Below are 22,947 nucleotides of genomic sequence, written 5' to 3'. Positions count from 1 at the left end.
CTGGACCCCACCCGTTAGCAGCAAGCGGCAAGCCCGGTGGGCTTCGCCCACCGTCTTGTCAACGACATTTCCAAAACCCTTTCAGCTTTTTTTTTCATACCCAATTTTCATGCCTGCAGTAGCTTTTCACCTTTTTGCTGAATCCTGAGACAACCCATCTCTCTGTACTGTAAGTCATGGGATTTAGGGAATGAATGATAAAGGATGGATAGGTAACTAGGAATTTCTTGTGGCTCTTCACCTTATTGCTGAATCCTGAGATAAATGAGCTTTCTACAATCAAGACCATCAAAAAAAAGAGGCATAAGTAGTGTGAAAGGGGAGGGTTGAGGTAACTAGGAATTCCCTGCAGCTTTTCTCCTTGCCAAAAACTGGTAAAATAAGTGAGCTCTCTTCTCTAAATCTATCAATAACCACACACTGCTCAAACAAACTGCATCAATTTATCACATGAGTCTGTTGAACAAGACTTCTTTAGTCTAGTTTCACATAAAATTTGACTGGTTTCAACTCCATAAAATACATTATATCATAGATTCTCAGAAATCAAACAGAGTTTCCAAATAATTGGATTTATCTTTCTTTCTATACCAGTGCTGAATATGTCTAAAAACGGTCTTATAAACCTGACTTTTTCGTCAATCAGCTCTTATATCCTTCCTGAATAACCTAGTGGTTATTTCCTCTTCTGCACTTTCACTTCCTTTGTACTGTCAGATAAACTGCCGTTCTAATCTAGTAAATAAAGAGTGTTTGGTAGTTCTTAATGAAAAAGAGCAATCGGAATTGACCTCAAGTGAAAGCATTTACCTGCTAATACCACTTCTTGTGTTTTCACAAAATATTCTTTCAAGCTACTCTTCCACCTATTTTTAGGAACTCATCCTGTTCAATCTGAATTTAAAATGGCACTTGAAAAAAAAATCATAAAAAATAAGGATGAAATTATAGAGCCTAATGATTACTACCAGTGGATATGAAATATATCTAACATTTCATATCTGACCAATAAAGGGTGTGTTGACTGACTCATTTCGAAAATAAATCAACATTTTTTTAAACGAACTTGGAGGAGACCTCATTCATCACCTGAAATGGTAAAATAGCCCTAGTTCTTCCACCAGTGAAATATGTTCAAATACTAAGCAATATTTCTTCCTCATTTGGACAAAGGAAGTTCAGTGATTGCCCTCCCTAGAATCAGTGTTAGATGGCAAATCATAATACACTTTCGTCAATCAGCTATATAAAATTAAATATCTTGGGTTGGGTCAAATTAATATCTTTTGCCTTGTCATAATTAGGCTCTTGAAACCTACTGAACAGTCATTAATTGTTCCATTCACATCTCTGTACTTCCTTATCTAAAATTGTCATATTGATATTCCTCATGCTATATTTTACAACTATTCCTAGTGCATCAGATGGTTCTACAGAGGGACCATCATATTACAGTGATCAAGTCTGGTCTCCTCTTCTCTAGCCACCAACTGCTGCACTGAGCAAACTGCTATTTAAAATTGCATTTGTATGATGATCTATGTCTATGTATGCATTGACACTGATTTTGTTATTTATATGAATATATTTCAAGGGCCAAATGGATAATGAAATTATTACATATTATTTGTATAGTAATTATTTGTCTTTCTCCTTTTTCCATCTCTATCTGACAGTGGAGGATCTCGTATTGAAGTAACGGGATCAGGTTTTGGTGTGATTCAGTCTCCTATAATGAGAGTATCCATATCGGCTAATGAAAGAGAATATGTCGCTGAAGAGGTACTTAACTTTGATTTATTAGAGTTTAAAATATCCATTTCATGTTGAAACATGTTTTCATCTGATTTTAATATTTCATTCTTTATTCTAGCATGATTAACAAGTTGTGTAGATTTATTGTTTGGTACCAGCAACATTGTGACCAAATGTATTGTGAAATTAATCAAACCCACCTGTCTTAATGCTTTGGTAGAGGGTTAATATTGTTCAAACCATGTTATTTCCAGCCTGGAGCACCCCTTTAATAGGTAAAATGAAATGTGATGATAATTAAGCATTGCAATAGGAATTATTCATGTAAACCCCAAAATGTAACATAATAAACAGCTCTTTGTAAATATCCCCTCTGTGTGGTTCACAATTCTGATGGATTATTGTGTTTTGATGGTATTGTAATACTTTTGATTATGGCTTGAATATCAAAGCATCCTTCCGATAGAGTGGGCTTATTGGTTGGCCTTGTGTGGGAGGGCTTCCTGTCATTGTGACTTGTAGATTTGCTCAACAACTTTGATTATCAAAGAAATACATAAACATGTCCATGTTAAGACTTTTTTATTTCTTCTTTGCGCCCCTGGTAAAACGTTGAGACAAATTGAAGAAATACTGTTGAAGTCTTTTTAGAATTATTTTTACAAGAAAATGTTGTGTCATAAATGACTATTGAATATTTTGGTAATTAAAATTATTTTTACAAGAAAATGTTGTTTCATAAATGACTATTAATATTTTGGTAATTTTGCAACAGCCATGAAGTTAATGTAATGATCATTATGTAATGCATATAACGCGCAGTTGTGCTATATAAAGGAGCCTATTTCATTATAAAAATATATGAACAAAGTGGAATACACATCATATTTGATCTTTTAGTCATCTCTTTTACTTTATACTAGTCGTGCATGAAGAGGGACAATACGGCCATCAGCTGCACATCTCCGTCCCTCCCTGCCGGAGTACTCACTTACTCTCCCGATAATAATAGCACCAGGAAGAGACGTGCTCCTGAAACGGATCCCCTGGCTTCAGCCACCCTCTCCTTCGTCTTGGATGGCTACAACTTCACGTATGGTGAAGATCTAGTCTACTATCCTAACCCAGAATATGAACGCTTCGATGATGAGGATAATATCCACAAATATGAAGAGGATATTATCATCCAGGTGAGTCAACTTTTGTTGAGTCAAATGTTTTCATTGACATCTTTAATCAGATGTGTCTACCTGTTCTACTACATGTAGTTCATTAAATTAACTTGCTGCCTGAATATAGTTCTCATATTTCCACTTAGTTATTTTTTTTTATTCGTTGGCAAGTTCTTCTTTCTCTCAAAAATTTGTTTTCTTTTATTTAATTTCTATTTATTTATTTTATTTATGAGGACATACATTGGTACTGATATTGGCTGTAGTATTTCCAATTAGTTTAATGTACTTTTTAGTATATGAAGCAGAGCAATGTTGATTAGATTCTCACGGGCAATGGTTCAGTTGCCGGTAACCAAACCCTGGATTTCATATGTCTAGTTAAGCGCCTTAGACCACGGCACCTCCACCTTCCTCTAAAACAGTACTTATAAAAAGAATGTTATTCTATTTATCTTATTGCTTATTGCTTTACTTAATGTATATGGCAGAAATATTTTTTGTGTGATAAAGGGTAATATGATGCTGATGATAGATAATCATAGAGAAAGTTCTACAAAAATAAAATGTGATGTTATTCAATTTTAAATTCAATTCAAGTTTATTTTTCTCTCTGCATAAAATCAACATATGATTAAATACATGAGGAACAAAGTATACATAACATCAAAGACATAAAAGTTTACAAGAAAAAAAGAGCATTGAGAGGGAAGCAGCCAGGAAGAAGAAAATTTCCTTATGATGCGGCCGACCCAAATTACTTTAAAAAGAATAATAATATCAAAAGTTGGTTGTTTTTTTTTCCTGTTTGAAAGGTTGGCACAAAATATATTTTACAGTATAACACACATTGATAACAAAAAAAAAAAATTTCATAGAAAGTGTTTTTATGACAAACTGCCTTTTGTATATACAGGGTAAGAATCTTGATTTGGCCAGCACCAAGGCAGATGTGGAGGTGATGGTTGGAGACCAGAACGGAACAGTGACATCTCTGGCTAAAGAACTGCTCATTTTCAGTCCACCAAAGGTCAAACCAGGCTTAGGAACACAAGATAATAGCAGCAAAGGCATGCCACTTGTAGTGGTAAGTACAAATTTGGGACTTGAGGAATTCTGCTTCCATGAATATGTGTTTTTATTGTCACCAATTATTTGAAATCATTCCTAATTTTAGCACTCATCGTTTTCTCCTTGAAGAAAGATGGGTCCCTGGTGTATACCATTTACCACAAGAAAGGATCACCAGCTGTTTGTAAAGTCACTTGTAACTTGCGAAAAGCTTTATGAAACACACGTAAATGTCTAGTTGCATGCGATATAAAAGGCATGACCACATTGGTCAGATCATGCCAAGAGGACGCGCACTACTGCGTAGTGATTAATAAGATTGCGTGTTGCATATCATGTACGCATTGGCATTTAAGTGCAACTCTAAGTCATACTTAAATCTTTGTGAAGCACCCCCTGGTATGTTTGTGCACATCAAAGGATGATTCAACTGTCTCATCCTCCCAACAGTCCATGGGTGTCAGACTTCAGCTCTAAAGCTTCTGGGAAATTCTATGAATATATGGACATCCAAGCCCCTATGTAGGACCTCTTAGAGCATATTTGTCTTTGTTTTGTATTTCCTATAAAAGGTTGTAAAAAGAATTTGGTCCTTGTGTTCAGACTCGTAGCCTTCTTTCTCTGAGGTCACATCTTCATCAAGATCGGATGAATAGATCGCTCTGCTATGGAGGATAATCAGAAGGTAAACTATCATCTTAAATGCTGTAGGTTCCATGACCTCCTCACTATGTTCATCCTGGATACTTCTTTCTTTTAGGTCAAGCATGGTCACATCGTCACCCAGATCGGATGGATAGATTACTCTGCCGTGAAGGACAGTCAGATGATGATGATCATTATCTTGAGTGCTGTAGGAGCATTGATCCTCATCATAGTGCTTATCTTGGTGATTTGCTATTGGTCCTCTCAGAGGCGCTACAAGGACAAGCTCCAACAGGTTAAGCTGGAGATGGATGAGCTCGAAGATGCCGTCAAGAACGAGGCTACAAAAGGTAAAGGGAACAAAACGAATATGACCCATTCTTTTGTGCTACATGTATTTTTAGCTCATCCAGCCCGAAGGGCCAGATGAGCTTATGCCGTGGCGTGGCGTCTGTAGTCCGTCCACAATTTCAAAAATATTATACTTTGTCATTTCAAGTCTGATTTCAGTTCTGTTTGCTTTATATGGTAGCATTAGGTGGGGGATTCGAAAGTTTTACACAGAATTTTGAAACTCATTGAATATGCTAATTTATGCACATTTTTTAAAATTCACAAAAAATGCTTCTCCTTTATTTGTTGACCGATTTTGATTTTTTTTTTGCTTCCATCTGGTAGAGGCTTCATGAGGTTCATTAAACTTCTACACAGAATTTTGAAATTCTGTTTCCTCAATTTATGTCACCAATATAATTCACTACAGTGTCAGCTGGGTCGGAATTAAAAATTGTGTTAAATTTTGTTGCAAGATGCTGGATGAGCACCACATCATTGATGTGCTAGTTTTCATTTCTTTCAAGTGGAGCATTATGTTTTCTGTCCAATTTATTATTCCTCTGCCTACTGTAGGTGGTTGCATGAGAGTTTTTTTTTCCCATCCTTCTTTGTCTGTTCCTATTTGGTTCTCACGATAACGAAAAACCATTTGAGGGATTAACTTTTCTACAATGCTCTCCCTATTCAAGGATGTTTTATGCTAAAGCAAAGAGAGTGTAAAATTTTGTCTTAACTTTTTCTGTGATTAGTACCTTTGGGCGCCCATATGAAATGCTTTCATCATCAAATATCAATCTTGAATGTGCGTGCATTATAATATATCTATTATTACATGTTTTAGCACGTTTTGTCATAAAATGTTTGTTTTTTAGCATTCTTTGACATTCAGCAAGACATGTCTGGCATCAAGGACCAACTTCATGATCTTGGTGGAATGCCGTTCGTCACCCCTCAAGACTACATCAGGAACATGCTCTTTGTAGGACTAGATGTCCAGCCGATGATGGCAGACCCACAGGTTAATAATAGTGACCATACAAAACTGATGGATGTTTTGTTACCCTGTTCGTAAAGTTATGCATAACTTCATGCACAACCGTACGCAAGACTAGAACGTCTTCTAAAGTATTAAGTGTTACCAGTCAAGCGTAAAGTCATTTGTAACTTTAATACGAACAGCCTTATGAAACACCCTCCTGGTCAGCAAGTAGAAAATCCATTCTTATTGCTTTTGAGACAATAACATACGAGTAACATATTTTTGACTGGAATTACATAAGAAGCACTTAATACAGGTGTTATTAGAACGCACCTTTTCTTTATCTAACTTAATCCTTAATATTCCTCCCTTTCAGCAATGTTGGGTAGCTATCCTAGGATTATGGAAATTCCTATAAAAATTGTAGCTTTTGAGACAATTATATACAGTTGTGCTCAAAAATTAGTGAACCCACCACAAAATGCACTTCTTTATGCTGAGTGTTAAATGTAGACAACAGAACTACAATGCTCAGCAAAGCCCACAGAAACAAACTTTTTTAAATTAATATATTGACTTCCCAATTAAATATCAAAGACTACTAAATATGTTCATTTACTTGTTGGGTTCGCTAACTTTTGAGCACCTCTGTATAATCAACTTGTCTTGGCCTTGCCTCTAAATATTGTATGATAATTGTAGATTTATAATACTTGAATATAATTGAGATTTCATGAAGCTGTTGGTTTCATGATATGATGACTTAGTTTTGTTTAGGATTTTGCTGATTATTAATTACAAATGCAAGAGCGCAGCATGATATTTGTTTATCATCTGCAACCATTGTAAAGAATTCAATAAGTTCAATTTTCATCCTAACACGAATCACAACTAGTCCATTTCAGGTCAGTTAACAATATGTTTGTTTCTATGAAAAATTTAAATAACTATTTTGAGAAAAAAATTCTCTCTATAATCTGAGCATGATTAAAGGGAAATTGATACATTTTTTGCTTTTTTTAAAATTTTTTTATTATTTTTGGGGTGTAGCGTCCTGAAGAAAACCTGGACAAGGCCATGACTGATTTCTCCAAACTTCTGAACAACAAGGACTTTCTTCTTGTTTTCATCCGTTGTCTAGACGAAGATAAGAAGCTTAGTATGAGAGAAAGGTAATTTATACACAATATTAATGCTTGGGGTGGCAGGATCTCAAATTATAAAGCCATCAAAGCTTTGAAAATATATCGTATTATCACCCGTATCAGACATCTGAGCTGGTCATTTACAAAACCGTATTTCCCTGTATTTTATCATTATCAGGAAGGGATAGGTATATTGTGTGTATTTTCCTTGGTCTCAATGCGCGTATTGACTTTGCATGCAGAGACGACGCAAAATATACCTTTGTATTTTCCCTGGTCTCACATCCGGGCCTTTGAGGATGCGAATGAAGTGATACGCTTCATAATGTTCCGCGCACCAACGATCTACGTCATAATAAAGACAACGCTGGATCTGGGCGCTTGCAAGTACGTCATAATGGTAAAGTGCAGAGCCTAGACACTGATATTATCATGACACAACAGAACTCTATTCTTAAAAGATATCACTGTTATCATGATTTTTGCTCTAGATATCTGATTTGGATGATGATAAAAATATTGACTGCCCTTCTTTCGGGGAACATCAAATATATTGCCCTTAAAAGACCCATATAGCCCTCTTCTAAAGACTCGGGCCAATATGATTCTTTTGCTGGCAATATATTTGATGTTCCCCTCAAGACCAGTCAATATTAAAGCAATATTGACTGGCCTCGGGGCGATACGACATATATCGCCCAAACTAGATTTATATCGCCCGAGTCGTAGACGAGGGTGATATCAATTTAGTGAGGGCGATATATGTCCTTTCGCCCCCAGGCCAGTCAATATTGCTATTATTAACCAAATCAGACATCTAGAGCAAAAATCGTTAAAATTTAGATATTTTAAATTTTTAGAATGAGAATCTAGTTTATCATGTTGAGCAGACTGGGCCTCTGAACTTTACCATTGTGACGTAATTGAAATGACGCGTCCCTGGCCTAGGGACGCAGTATCCAGCGTTGTCTTAACTTGATTACCATTATGACGTATAGCACTGCGCGGTTCAAGTACGCGTGCCAAAACGCGTAGAATACCCGGATATTAGCGCTGCCTTTTATTGCCCGCTACATTTCCACGCATTTTCTCATTGACTTTCCTGAGCGGGCAATAAATTGGGCCCGTGGATAAACAATTAGAATTTTATTGACCGGCCATTTGATCCCAGTCTTAAGCAGGCAACAATGTTTCAAAGTTGCCCTGCTCAGATGTCTGATACGGTTAATAATATATAATTAATGCCAATTTTAAAGGAGTGTCATCTAACATTTCAAGTGTACAATATTGTAGTCATTGCATTTTTGTACATCCATTGTTTCTTTGTCATTCCTAACCCTCACAGCAATTTTCGTCGGATTTAGATTGTTAGATTGCTTGAGGACAGCATTCAGAGAATGGAGTTGAATATGTTTGATTATTGAAGAGAATGTGTTAGTGAATTTGTGTATGTGATAGAGTATGTGCGATATGCCTCTTAATAAAAATTGCGTTCTATCCCTTTTCAGGTGTCAAATTATTAATTTTTTTTCCTCTTTTTTTTTCTGTTCACCCAGGAATAACATTGCTTCTCTTTTGACGGTGTGTTTGGTTCTTGAAGGCAAACTTTCCTACCTTTCAGAGTAAGTAATAAGTAGCTTCTGTTTTGGTCGAGGGATGCTTCTCCGATGGTTGACGGTTGTTTAAGCCTTCGAAAGTAACCGTTTTTCTCATTCTGCTAATAAATCCTCTCAATTTTAGGACAGATTGTAGACAAAAGACTCCTGCCTGGCACAAGACTTTCTGGCCATTTACACAGATGTACATAAGAATACAGGAGCACTTTATAGCCTACGGTGTCAATGTGTGATGGGGAATTCGAGGATGCACTTGCCTTGGCATATTGAATAGGCATCACGTTAACAAGATTCTATGGATGTGTTGTCGTTTTCAGCACAACAAACCCTGATCCCCCCCCCTCCCCCAAAAACAGTCACAACAGCTAAAGGCCTGACAGACCATCCGAGTTGACGCATGCGTAGATGATTCAGTCATCAATTTCAAATAAAGGTTGTAGGAGCATCCATCGTGAAAATCTAAAGTTCTATTATTGTTTCTTCTACAAATAAATCACAAGTCTCTTTTTAGGTCCCCAATCAACCATAATATAATTCTTGCAATTGAATGTGAAATGGATTACTCGGCCCTGTATCACAGCACTTAGTGCTTAATCATAGCGCTGACTTTCGCGCTTTATTTACATTGATCAATCACTAAGCTTTATGTAGAATGTATTTTGATTGTAGTTTGACTGTTGACTGACCCTATTTTTGTACGAAAAAATTCCTATTTTCATCTCCACAGTGTGATGCTGACAATGATGTCAGAACAGATCACCAATGCTGCTGATGTAGATAGATACAGACAGCAATTTAGAAGGTAAGAATGTGAAGCGCATGAGTAGAATGGACAAATTATTCTATTTCAATATCATAAGCCTCTATGACATTTGCTAATCCCTCAATATTCTTTTTTTTTGCTTGTTGCTCTTTGTATTCTTTATAATTTTTGACATTATTTTCTATGTGATTTATCATTGTTTGTATGTACTATGTTTTTTTATTGTTGAATCGGAATATGGAAACAAATGGAATGAAATAAAAAAGGAAAAGAACATTTTCATATGAAATGAAAAGAGAACAAAACAGTTGATAAAGTGTTATTAATTTAGCAAATTTAAGAAGAGCCTTTCTGTGATTAACAAATATTCTAACAGTCTATATATTCATTTGCATTGCAGTGTTGAGACCATTGTGGAGAAACTCTTAGCCAACTGGATATCTCTGTGTATGTACAAATATATACAGGTGAGTCTGAATTGTGATTACCCTTAAAGGGGAAATCCACCCCGAGGTGACGTTAGTTTTTCGTAAAAATAGAAATGTACAAGAAACATTCCGTGTGAACTGAAACTAGTCTCGGAAATTTTTTTTGCGTTCAATATCATTAATATATTTAGTATAGATCCATTTCTTCCTCCGTTTCCCCCACAATTTTCAAATTCTGGGGGAAGATCATTTGTTTACTCATCTTCTAAGTTATGGAACAGCCTTCCTGAAGACATTAAATGTTTAACCCTAAAAAGACTGGGGGGGGCTGATTCAGCCCCCCCCTCGACATTTTTCGCGATAAATCTGTAACGCGAAAAGCTGGCGCTGCGCTGTTCCATGACTTTTTTCTTTCAAGTCTTGCGCAACTTTTGAGACCAAATTTGCGACACCCGGGTATGTGGTTCCAAAATTACGCAACATTTTGTAAGTGCATGTCGACCCGAAATTGCTCAAAAACGTGAATTTGTGTACAAATCCAATGCAAATTGCGTTTTTAGCCAAAATTCATAAATGTATCATTATTTTCAATTTTACTGATCAAACTTAATTAATTTCATCTTGTTTATGGTCAGAATAAAGTAGCGGACGATTTCCATTGAAAAAACAATAAAAAACAACAAGTCGAAAAACAAAGAAATACATAAGAAATTTTAAAAACAATAAAATACATAAGAAAAGAATTGTGATATTGAATTTTTTTAAAAAGTACATTTGATCAGAATCCTTCAAAGAGTCTGTGAATAAAAAATTAGCAGTTTACAGGCCTTATTTAGTTAATTAGAGCAAATCTTTGATTTTACGCATAAATTAGCATAATTAATGAATTATGAGTTTTTTCTGAAAATTTGATCCTACAGTCTTGGAGATTATGCCATGGGTAATGCACGTGCCAATTTTCGTCGCGATCGTGCGGTCGACGGCCGAGATCATAGGGGGGGGCTGAATCAGCCCCCCCCCCCAGTCTTCTTAGGCATCAAAATAGCCCAGTCTATTTAGGGTTAAGCTTCTGAAACTATCATTAATCACCTATAAACATTTCTGTTCAATTCTTAATAATTTCCTTTGAAGTTTCTTGAAAAGCGCATTGACCACACTCTACAGAGTTGATTTGGCATGATATAAGTTCAATTTAGTAGTAGTAGTAGTAGTAGCAGTTATTGCTATTATTATTATTATTATCCTTATTATTATTGTTGTTGTTGTCGTCATCACTAGTACACATACTTTTCAATTTTGCCACCCAGAAACATGTTGCCTATCCTCTCTACATGTTGTACCAAGCCATCAAGTTCCAGGTGGAGAAGGGCCCCATAGACGTCATTACTGGACACGCCCACTTCTCACTCAACTATGAGTACCTTTTGGACGAGGATGTTACTTACAATGAAGTGGTAAATCATTCTTTTTGTTTTTGCTACAATTTCAAGATGTTTATGCTTATTTTGTTCTTGTGTAGCACATATCATATATGATATCCAAATGCCTATTACCCTGGCTTTAACCCGGCAAGCCTTTTACGGCACACAAGCATTTCAAAATATATTTTCCTGCAATGTACACGTCTTGGCTGGAATACAGATCTTAGACTACTGGCTCATATTCTCAACTCGGGTTTAGATTTGATTTGAGAGTCAAATGAGCTGATACTATGAGCCTCTACTGTTTGAGATTTATGTCACAATTGGCTATCCATAGTTAAACCACAACTTTAGACCCGGGTTTAAATTAAAACCCGACTTCAGAATATGGGTCTCTGTTTCAAAGTCCAGAGACTAATCAATTGGGCCACCCATACCTGCATTGTAACCCACTCGATCAGTAGAATCTTTATTATGTATGTCAAACTCTTTTTATGAGGCCCCCATCGATTTCAAGTTTATTCGCTCATGATGATTTTGTTTCCATTATAGATTATTTTAGACCAAATTGGTGGTAGACCAAATGGGTTACTATCTGAGGAGTACACCAGTTGCTTGAAAACCAAGTGGGATATTTAATGTTTAATATTTTCTTCATTGTGTGTTCTATTTAATTTGCTTTCTTATGATTTCAATTGAATGTAATTGTTACGTCATTCCTTTCCCTTTTATAGTTTTGCAATATGTATTTAACCGGATGAAGGACAAATGTTGCACAAGCCTAACTTCTTATTAGTTCCTTTTTTCCCCATGTTCTTCCTTAATCTTGTAATAGTTGCTTTGTTCATATTTGTATAAAAATTATATACATAACTCTTTGATTATGTCATTATTTTGATGAAGCTATATTATTTGTGCTTGTATAATTTTGTAAATATTGTTATGAGAAATAAAAATCTTGAAATTAAATTCAAATATAAACCCATTCAATTTACCCATGTCGACAGGGTCTTGAGGTAGAGAACCAGGTCCTGCAGAGTGAGACCAACACAGTGAAGATCCTGGATGTAGACACAATCACACAGGTCAAGGAGAAGGTCCTGGATGCTGTCTTCCGCAACAAGCCACAGTCGGAGAGGAAGATTGCATCGGAAGTTGACCTAGGTAAGTGGATAGCAAACTTGGTTCTGATTAGTGAAGCTGTTCAGTATCGCATAGCTGTATGCATGACTGATGGCCTGTTCTTATTAATGATAATAGCGGGTTTGTATCTCGTCTTTTCAAGAGGATACAAAAACAACTACTACAGTAGGGTGTGTCATGAAGCTGTTTGTACGTTACAAGCGACTTTATGAATGACTGGTCATCCTTTCTTGTACATGATAGTATTATGATACACTGATGTTGATTAAGTGCCTAAGAAAGGATCACCAGTCGTTCGTAAAGTCGCTCGTAATCTACAAACAGCTTTGTGATACACCCACCAGGTTTAGCTCCAACTGCGTCTTCAGCAACGCTCCTTGAAATCAAGGAGATAATCATGCCAGGTTCACCTCCCCTGGATTGAGGGCAGCACAATGTAAATAAATTTCTTGTTGAAGGACTACATGCCATGGCTGGGATTTGAACCTATGATGCTCTGTTTGAAGCATGAGTGTCAGAACCAATAGACCACAAAACTGAGGATTTTACAGCAGTGCAAGCTTTTCTATGTCGCCAGTTGCTTTCACTATTTCAGTGCATTAGGACAAATATTGAAGATGATTATGATTGTATACAGTATCTCTTATTTTCATTTATATTTCATTTACAGTTTTGAGGAGTGGAAAGATGGGTCAGCTAGTGTTGAGAGATACTGATAATACTACAGAGAAACCCGATGTACCTAGATGGGCTAAGGTCAATACTATCCAACATTACAGGGTGAGAACTAAATTATTCCCTCTTCTCATTCAAATTTCTCATTTTAGTGAGGTTTAACGGCTTAAGGCAAATTTTTTCTTTGGCAATTCGCACTAAGATGTTCTTTAAATATTTATAAAAAGAAAAAAGTTGTCTTAGTCCAATCTCTACTTCTCAAACATGAATATCCCTGATAAATGTTCAGATACAGTGTATTGATTATCACGGAAGGGGTTTAAAATCACAAGCCAAAACACAAAATTTAAAGCCCTTTGAAGCGAGTATGTCTTTATCAAGAGTGATGATGATGACAGCAGAGAAGTTATTTGTTGTTTATAGTTGTAGATTACCCAATCGATTTTAGGTCAGCCAAACTTGTAATATATATGTCCAAGAGGTTCTTAGTTTGTTTTGGTTTAATTTTAACACATTTTTCAGATTACTGATGGTGCAGTCGTAGCTCTAGTTTACAAGCAAGACAATCCTAATGCAAGCCTAGCAACTCCCTTGGATGAGGAAACAGAATTGCTGGCACCAAGTCGTAAGTTTCACGTTTTTTTTGTGTGCATGTTCGTGGTATGGTAGATTTTTGATCCACAATGAGAAATGATGAATTCAGGCTGATCAGTTATGATATGTAGTAAGTTAAATTGTGTTTCAGGATGAGTGAGATTTGACTTTTGATTTGTTCTTAAAAGCCAGTCTAAAACTTTGGTAAAGGGTAAGTAATGTGAACTATACTCAAGTATCATCGAACATTATAATATTACAAAAGTGTAGTAGTCATTGAATGCATTTTTACCCATTAGAGTTGGAATTTTTTAATTTTCTTGTAATATTCTTACATTTTTATTCAAAAAGTCATTTGAGCATGTACCCTACATATATACAGTACTAGTTGGATATTGGAAAGCTGCTGACAAGAGTTTATCCTGAAATTTTCAGTCCAATTCATGCTGGAGAAGGTGTTTTCTATAACAAAATACACAGGTATTCTATTCTGATCGGGCATCCAATCATATTGAATTCTGATGTAAAATCTGTAAAGAAATCCATTACATTTTGAATGTATATTCTTCACATGAGAACCATTTTGGGCCCATTCATTGCTGAATTTGGAATAATGACATGCACTTTTGGGGGGATTTACCAAACTGAAAATGTGCTTTAACAGGTTGGCTAATGTGGTCGATTACTGAGCTTTTCCATCGAGTAATGAACCTGACAATGTATTCCCTTTGCAGCTGCTGCCAGTCCAAAGAGATTCTCTGAACCTCTTCAAAGATTAAACACCAACGTAGAGAGTGATCTAGAAGAAGGATTCCAGTTTTATCATATAGTAAGAATCTACCCCATATTATCCATTATAGTAATGGGGCCCATCTTACAAAGAGTTGTGATTGATCCGATCAATCGCAACTATGGAAAGCCAGCAAAGTCAACTTATAAAATGCATGTTTGTTCAAAAAAAATTCTAGTTATGAATGTATATCCATGAATTCAATGATTTCTCGACAATTTTGGTGTGTTCTCCTTTGTTTATAAAGGACATTTTGCAAATTTCCTGTAGGAAAAAAAGCAGGCCTTAAGGACGTTCCACAGTTAAAGTGAAATCCATGTCATTTTCACCAAACTTTGCACATAAATGACACTGATTGATCCAATCAAACGTAACTCTTTGTAAGATGGGGCCCTGATGTTAGTCTTGCTATACCATGCTGAGGTGTCAAGACCCAAACCCTCGAGGCCAAGGCCAAAGCATTGAAAAAGTAGGCCTTAAGGTGCTTTTAAGGCCAAGGTCGAGCATCAAGGCACCACAATACTGCCATACTGTCATTATCGCTGTAATGAAATTTTAAAAATGTATAGCAACTCTACAGCTTGGATCATGAATTTCGTCGCTGGGCTGTTAAAACCTTGTTTTGCAAATTTTTTTTTGAAAATTAATGCAGCTCAGAAACAGCTGTATTTAAGAAATATGGCAATGTTGGCAACCTCATATTGTCTGAAAATAGTCTAATTCCTGTCAGTAACTCTCTCTATACAAAGAATGTTGCTATTCATATCATTGTTGTAAAAGTAAAAGGTTTAAATTTTAGTTATGAGGTTTTAATAGTTCAACAATGTTATGTCTTTGGGCTTTTAATAAAAAATTGTAAAATGAATTCCAGTCATGGTGACGATCATAAAATGAATTAAAACACATTCCAACAAGATTACAACCAGTGTTAGTAATGCACAGATTTAAAAAAAATAGATTTCAAATTATTTAAATGAAAAAACAAATAAATAATTGGTGAAGCAAATAAGCATGACGTTCTATTGGAAAACCCATCTTTCCTAAGCGATAATAATAATACATGTGCTCTCATGTGCTTTTCTTTGTTGGTGATTTTTAGCGTACTCTGGTTTCAGTAGATTCTACTTTTCACAGTGTTTAGATTATATAAACTATAGGGTAAAGTCTTGTTTGGTTTTACAGTGGTATACAAAAATTATATATATTTTTTTTACTCACTCAATCTGTGAGATGGATTGATATTTTACTAATCAGCCTCTTGATTCCTGCTTTCAGTCAAATCTGTATGAAGACGATGCAACGAAGAAGACGATGAGTCGCAGAGGCAAGTCATCAAGCAGCACGAGAATCAAACATAGGAAGATACGAGAGATCTATCTTAGAAGATTAGTATCCACTAAGGTGGGTTGTTTTTTGTTTTTTTAAATTCCTTTGGCAAGGCATCAACTTACATTTTGCCTCTCTCCACACAGGTGCTAACCTGGGCCCCGTAGCACAAAGGTTAGTGATTAATCGCTAAATGAAATGGCCTATCAAGATCATCGTTGCATGCACATTTTATTTAGTAGACTGACAAGGAAGCAATCAAAATTGTTCTCTCAAATTAACGGTTAATCGCTAATCTTTGTGTTACTGGGCTCTGGTACCAGGTGGGATGTGACAGTCATTGTAGCTTGTCCAGCGTTGTGGGTGCCTAACGTTGTGACTGTCTTGATCTGCCTCTGTTTCAAGTCAGTATGAAAGTGTATAATGCTCTCAAATTATAATGGATTGAGCAATTCATGAAGTATAAGTGAGGGGGGGGGGTGGGTCATACTACAAAAATGATGATTATTTTAGAAATGCTGTTATAGTAATATGTGGTGATATTGTGTTTGTGAACCTATAGAAATCCATCCAGACGTTTGTAGACGAAGCATTGCAGGTGATGTTATCAGTCTCCGATGACAGGCCTCTTCCCAAGTCCCTCAAGTATATGTTTGACTTCTTAGATCGTCAGGCAGACAGACACAGACTCAAACCAGACACTGCAGAACTCTGGAAGAATAGCTGGTAAGTGTGGCCTCTTTATGTGTATTTGAGTTCTTTGGTTGATTCTTGACCTAAGAATCAGTTCTTGGGGATTTGAGTTTATAAGATGCTTGCTCATAATATAGGTATAAATTCAGTAGGAGGATGTAGAAGTAGCAGTAGCTATAGAAATTAGCTGCAGTAATCGAAGTAGCAGCAGCAGCAGTAGGGGGAGAAGGAGTAGTAGTAGTAGAAGTAGTAGTAGTAGTAGCAGCAGCAGCAACAGTAGTAGTAGAAATTATTGCAATAGTAGTATCAGAGGTACTAGGGGCAGTAGAAGTGCCTGTAGCAGCAGAAGTAGCACATGCAGCAGTGGTAGTAGAAGCACATGCAGTATTGATAGCAGTAGCAATGGAAGATGTTGCAGTAAAAGTATCAGAAGTACTTGAGGCATCATCTGCAGTAGTAGATGGCAGTATTTAGCAGTAGCTTGAGGAGCACGAGTAACATTTGGAGAGATTCGATCTAGATTACGTCCATATTTGACTCTCTTTTTGCCGTATTTGTCAGAGAAGTCTGATACTAATACTCTTTTCTCAACCCCACCCCCTCCCTCTTGTCTACAGTCTTCCGCTGAGGTTCTGGGTGACCGTATTGACCCATCCCTCCTACGTCTTTGACATGAACCAAACCAGGACAGTGGATGCTTGTATCAGCGTACTCACTCAGATGCTGGACAATGCATGCAAGGGCATTGTACCAAAGTACAACTTTGTAAGTACAATATGTCACCTTGTATCGATGTAATGTGTTCAAGTTGGATATCCCTGATACATGCTTCCCTTTGGGTGGAACCTCCCCCCCAAAAAGAAAATAAGAATAAATAAATCGCTTTGAAAAAAAATACAAAATACAAAATTTAAGAAATTAAAAAAAGTTAAATGAATAAAATAATGAATATTATTAACAATAAAATGATGATGATGATGATGATAACAAAATTACAAATACAAATATGCCACTGATGGTATACCAAACTTGCTTTTTATCACAACATGTCTTTCACCGCCTCTCTTTTTTTCTCTTGCTCTGTCTCTGTCTCCTTGTATCTCACTCGCTCTCTCTCTCTCTCACACACACTTTATATCCTTACATTTCTATTGAATCCTGTAGGAGACATCTCCTAGCCGAGTGCTGTATGCCAGTGAGTTGCCTGGGTACATCGATATGATTCCAAACTTCTACAACGCAATCAGAGAACAGCCCAGGGTCAGGCAAGAGGAGGTTGATGAGGAGTTTGCAGATCTTTGTGAGGTAGGCTATTTGATTGTATAAAACAAGTAATGCACAGTATCATCAAGGGCAATAGTAAAAATTATGTGCACAAGGTACTAATGGAACCAATCTAACACACACCCGAGGCCTAGCACAAGACATTTGAACTATTTCAAAAGTAACAAGGTTTTATAATTATTCTAATTCCCAAGAAAAATAATGTATATTTTATGTTTTATTCGAAAGAATTGTGGATTCTTTTTATGATATATTTTTTCAATAGACTTAGTCATTAGAACCAGTTACTAGCAATTTCTTCTGTTAGTTAAAATTAATTGCTGGTCATATGTTAGATTTTAGCCAGTTATTTGATTAGGATCCAAATCACCATTTAATTTAAAAAAAAATGTATAGTAATTGATTTACCTTGGTGATGCCACTGACCCCTTTATATTCAGTTCCGAAGCCATTTCACCATAATACCGTATTTACATTTGAAATGTCTTTTTGTTTCCCTTGCAATTACAGACATTCCAAGGAACATTCAGTAAAGTTGGCACCTTGCATCAGCTATACGAGTATGCCAGCAAGCGAAATGATACAGTAAGTCCTCAGGTTATGCATTTTTAACTAAAAAGGAAAGTTCATCCTGACAGTAATGGTGTTTTAATAGAAGCAGATAATTTTTATTTAAAGTGGTGAATTTTTTTACAATTATCCAGCAAAGAACAAGGGAATTGTGAATATATAAAGATTTGAATGTATATTGTCTTATGTGAGCAGTCGCCCCGTATGTCATGTGCGATATGTGAACAACTTTCCCTTTGATGGACTATAAAATACCCCCAAAATGTCACTTTTTGCTTTTTTTATGGTGATACAAACTCTTTATCCATGATGTATTGTTTAAAAATCTGTATTACATGCCCTCCTATAGAAGGAACACATGATCTACTGATAAATGTGATAAAAGAGGCAATATAAGTGAAATACATGTATATACTAAAGTAATGGGGGAGTTGTTCACAGGTGACATCACACATCTTTGTCGCATTGCCAATATGAGAATCTCTATAGCATTAGTGATCGCAATATTCAAATGCTCATAACTTTCTCATTGTTTGTCCAATTTTTCTCAAACTTTTGCTGATCTGTTTCTTTGATTTTTTGTTTTCACACAAGCTATTTTGTTCTAAAGGTTTCATTCTCCTTTAAGGGAAACTTTAAAATGCCATAACTTTCTTTTTTTACATCGAATTTTGATCAAATTTTCAGCGACAATAAGGGAAGACACTACGATCACAATTATTGATAAAGTGCCTACCATTTATTATAGGAACATCATGATTTGACACGGTGCTGCAAAGAGGACGATTGTTTACATTATCCTCAACACGTAAACCGCCACAAGCTGGCGCTATAACACTTTACATACAGGAGTCGTAATTACACATACTGGCGTGACCACTTCTTTCCTTTCCTTCCCATCATTCATGAAATATAAGAAGGAATGTACCTATATATGATTATCATCAAAGCCAGCAAAAATTAACTACAAATCTGATAAATAATAAACAGTATAGTAAAAACATATAGCCATGCACAAGCCCTTTAAAATCATCAAACTACACAATAAGCATTTGTAAACAGCTTGTCTTCAAAATGCAATTAAAACATCCAACCAAAGTTAAATCCTAATTCATTACCATGTAAATCTATGTGATCTTTCCATTCTATCACATCTACAAAATGACGATGTTAAAAAACTTACAATGCACTTAAAAGATACATAAAAATATATGAATAGCTCACAGGTATGTCATTTTTAACGGCCTACATGCTTACCAATATAATTGTCTTCAAAGGTGATTTAATATCTATATCTATCATCACAACCTAATTTGTTTAAATGCTATTCATCCTCATATACTCCATTTAGTAAATGGAAAAAAATTCTTCAAAAATCCTGATAACACATTAGGTACATTAAAGAACTATCTCTGAACTCCAACTGAAATACAAACACCACGAATCAATGTCAGAAAGCGTGTCATAAAAGGACTAAAAACAAATAATTTCCAGTAAAAACAAAATATCCACCCAAAGGCACTTAAAGCAAATCCGCAAACGCACACAAGCAAAACACTGCAAAAGGCATTAAGAGCCATACAACACCTGTACCTTTAAGAAAAGGACGCAGGAAATATCATTTAGATACATATATGGTGAGTTTTACAATACGTACTGTAAACAACTGCAATAATATTAAGTCTAAGCATAACATGAAATGATGGTGTAAGCCAAACATACCAGATGATCCTTCAACAATAACATGATAAATCACCTACATACATCTATTATCACACGAGAGCAATCCTGAAAAATTAAAAACAATCATATAGCAGCTGAGCTGCCAACCTCTGATGACCTAAAACATACTGATCCATAATCAAAACCATCATTTGAAGGAAAACAAAAACATTCCAATACGAAAATGAATAAAGTACACATAAAGCACGCCAATCAAAGTTAACAAAAATATATTCCGCAAAAAAATACATGTTGTCACTGTTGATGATGAAAAACATGCTACATATTGTTAAAATTTTTTAGTTGACAGCCTCGTAACAGTGCATACACAAATTAAAGTTTAGGGATTGCCCTGTAAAACTGCAACAAAACTTAAATTTAAGTAATGTGTAATCACCTAAACCAACACTACATGATACATCTATGAACCTGTAAACTCACTGAAAACCCCAAATTGGCATGTATATTCAAAACAAAATAAATGCACTAACAAATAACCATAAACATACACAATTAAAAACCATACAAGCATGGACAGCATATAATAAGCATCATTATGTAAGCCAAACATACATAATCTGCAAAAACAGGAAATGAAATACGGGGATTACAAAATATCATTCCGAAGTGAATACACACGCAAGGTAAAGTACAATAAAACAAAATAAAATAGCATACAATTCTCACACCAGCAAACCAAAGTTGCATGTCACGAAGGTGATTAAGGAAACTAACCGTACAAAAATATACAATTAAAGAAAAAAAATCAGTACTACTGTCCATCATACAGCCGGTACCATAATCTGCAAATATACACTGAATGGGGGGGGATATCTAAAACCAAAAAAAAAGCATAAAAACAACCCTGTAGAGGCGACTGAGCATGCCAAGACCTCCTGTTGAGAAACAGAGAAATAAATAAAATGATTATACCGTTAAAAGAAGAAAACAATACTGTATAAAATAAAGGAGCGAGCCGAGCTAACAGTTTAAAGGTATTGTTGAGAACGCAAGCAGGGTAATCATCACAAGTGCTATTAACAAGAGGTGTAGTCCATATCTAGGGGGCGCCACAGGTGATACCACATCATCGTGATGAAGGGGCGGCACAGGCGAAACCACAAAACGGAAGATATGACGTTGTAGGCGAACGACATACCGTGCCTGTCCGATGAGCGGCTGCTATGCAGGGACTGGGCTCTCTTGACACCACGGTATAGTGCGCGCTTCTTAGGGGTGGTAGCGACACCAGTGGGAGCCAACAGAACATCTGGAGGGCGGCCAGGAGGGATGTCGATCTCTTCGAAGTAAGGATGTGAACAAGGGGCCACCCTTGTCCTCTGGACACATGGGGGAGACGTCCCGCCCAGCTGGGCCCGGCTGGAGGTGTTCCTAACCATGGCTGGATATCCACCAAGAGCTTCTCGGGAGGGACCCATTTGGGAAGTGTGGATGGGACCCAATGGAACAGCAGGATCAGAGACGTCACCTACGACATTAAGGGTTAGGTCAGCAACAGATGAAAGGAAAAATGACTCTTCCATCAAATGAGGGGGTCCAGGGCCATTATCACATACAGGTAAGTGGACTGTATCAGACCCATCGATCACATCGGAGTCGGACAGGGTGATGACTTGATATCCACCAAAAATGTCAGATGTCAGGGTAGATGTTTGGGTTTGTGACAAGTCCTCAGGTGGGGTATCTGCACATTTACAAACGTCAACTTGCTGCAAATGGATGGAGAGTTCAGCAGTGGACTCAAGTAAGGGCTGCAGTACGACATCAACAGAGGGCTGAGGACTCAGTGTGGATTTACCGCTGCAGTCCAAGTCTTTGGAAGCAAAAGGCTGTTCGAGTCCATGCGTGGAAGGACTTGGCGTAGATGGTATAACCTGGTGTTGCACATCTGCGGCAATATTGAGCGATACAACGTCACACTCCTGTAGCGGAGGAGTCTCGCCAGCGGCATGCGAACCTGAACTCGGGTCGGGCAGTCGTGAACCATAGCGCAAAGCATCGTCGCACGCCTGACGCGGAGGAGTCTCACTTGCAGCATGCAAAACCGAACTCTGAACGGGCATTGGTGGACCATAGACGATAGCTGGTCCATCACCGAAACGAATTTGATGCCGGGCAGGTCGGACGATTACATCATGCATTTCCATAAAAGGGGTGCCGGCCTGCACTTCAACTTCAAGAGACAAGTACAAGGGAAATTTCTCCAATAAATCCTACACCAGAATTGTCAGCAAGTGTGTCAGAACCTGTAAAATGAGCACCTAGTCTACCAACTGTAGCGTACCTAATCAAGTTCCGTGAAGCTCCGCTAATAAAGGTAACCTGGATCTTCTCTTCACCATAAAATAAGTGAGCATAAGGAGCATGACTTGCCTTATTAGGCACCACTGAAGAACTGGCCACACTTATAGAATGTGGCATTGTATCACACCTCTGGAACTCACCTGACTCCGATGAGTTACCAGTGTTGCTATGGAAATCTGCCAGATACTCAAAGGGCTCGTCTAACACTAACGAGTCATCAAAGCAACCAAGAGTTCTAGACCTGTCAATAGGTGAGTCAGTCATAAATGATAAAGGACCAGGAGTACTACCATGAGTGTGGTCATCACAAGACAAATCATCAGACAGATTGCAGTTCATGTCATTGTCAAGTAGGCGGTTATTAAGGTCTAATCCGAGAAAATTACCATGTCCATAAACATGAGCGACATGGCGGGCCTGCGCAATACAACGCTTGTCTTCTATAGGAAGAAATGGGCAATCCCCAATGTGATGTTGATGTGATTCTAGCCTCA

At 36.9% G+C, this 22,947-nt stretch overlaps 1 protein-coding gene across 1 annotated transcript in view; it reads left to right on the top strand.

Annotated features, from left to right (window-relative positions):
- LOC129257968 (plexin-B1-like) overlaps positions 1-22,947 on the top strand; it is a 69,310-nt gene that overhangs the window by 40,550 nt on the left and 5,813 nt on the right. The window contains exons 13-31 of the mRNA XM_064097862.1: positions 1,677-1,782; positions 2,679-2,945; positions 3,844-4,014; positions 4,759-4,993; positions 5,852-5,997; positions 7,009-7,130; positions 8,660-8,725; positions 9,447-9,521; positions 9,883-9,949; positions 11,218-11,364; positions 12,339-12,495; positions 13,145-13,254; positions 13,672-13,774; positions 14,478-14,572; positions 15,809-15,934; positions 16,422-16,585; positions 17,170-17,317; positions 17,717-17,857; positions 18,347-18,421. Of these exons, the coding sequence (XP_063953932.1) occupies positions 1,677-1,782; positions 2,679-2,945; positions 3,844-4,014; positions 4,759-4,993; positions 5,852-5,997; positions 7,009-7,130; positions 8,660-8,725; positions 9,447-9,521; positions 9,883-9,949; positions 11,218-11,364; positions 12,339-12,495; positions 13,145-13,254; positions 13,672-13,774; positions 14,478-14,572; positions 15,809-15,934; positions 16,422-16,585; positions 17,170-17,317; positions 17,717-17,857; positions 18,347-18,421 (2,521 nt within the window). The remainder of the gene's footprint in view (positions 1-1,676; positions 1,783-2,678; positions 2,946-3,843; positions 4,015-4,758; positions 4,994-5,851; positions 5,998-7,008; positions 7,131-8,659; positions 8,726-9,446; positions 9,522-9,882; positions 9,950-11,217; positions 11,365-12,338; positions 12,496-13,144; positions 13,255-13,671; positions 13,775-14,477; positions 14,573-15,808; positions 15,935-16,421; positions 16,586-17,169; positions 17,318-17,716; positions 17,858-18,346; positions 18,422-22,947) is intronic.

The sequence above is a fragment of the Lytechinus pictus genome, chromosome 3 (assembly GCF_037042905.1).
Source record: "Lytechinus pictus isolate F3 Inbred chromosome 3, Lp3.0, whole genome shotgun sequence".
In the NCBI taxonomy this organism is placed as follows: Eukaryota; Metazoa; Echinodermata; class Echinoidea; order Temnopleuroida; family Toxopneustidae; genus Lytechinus; species Lytechinus pictus.
The sequence above is the reverse complement of the archived record's forward strand: the minus strand, read 5'-3'. Positions and strand labels throughout refer to the sequence as shown.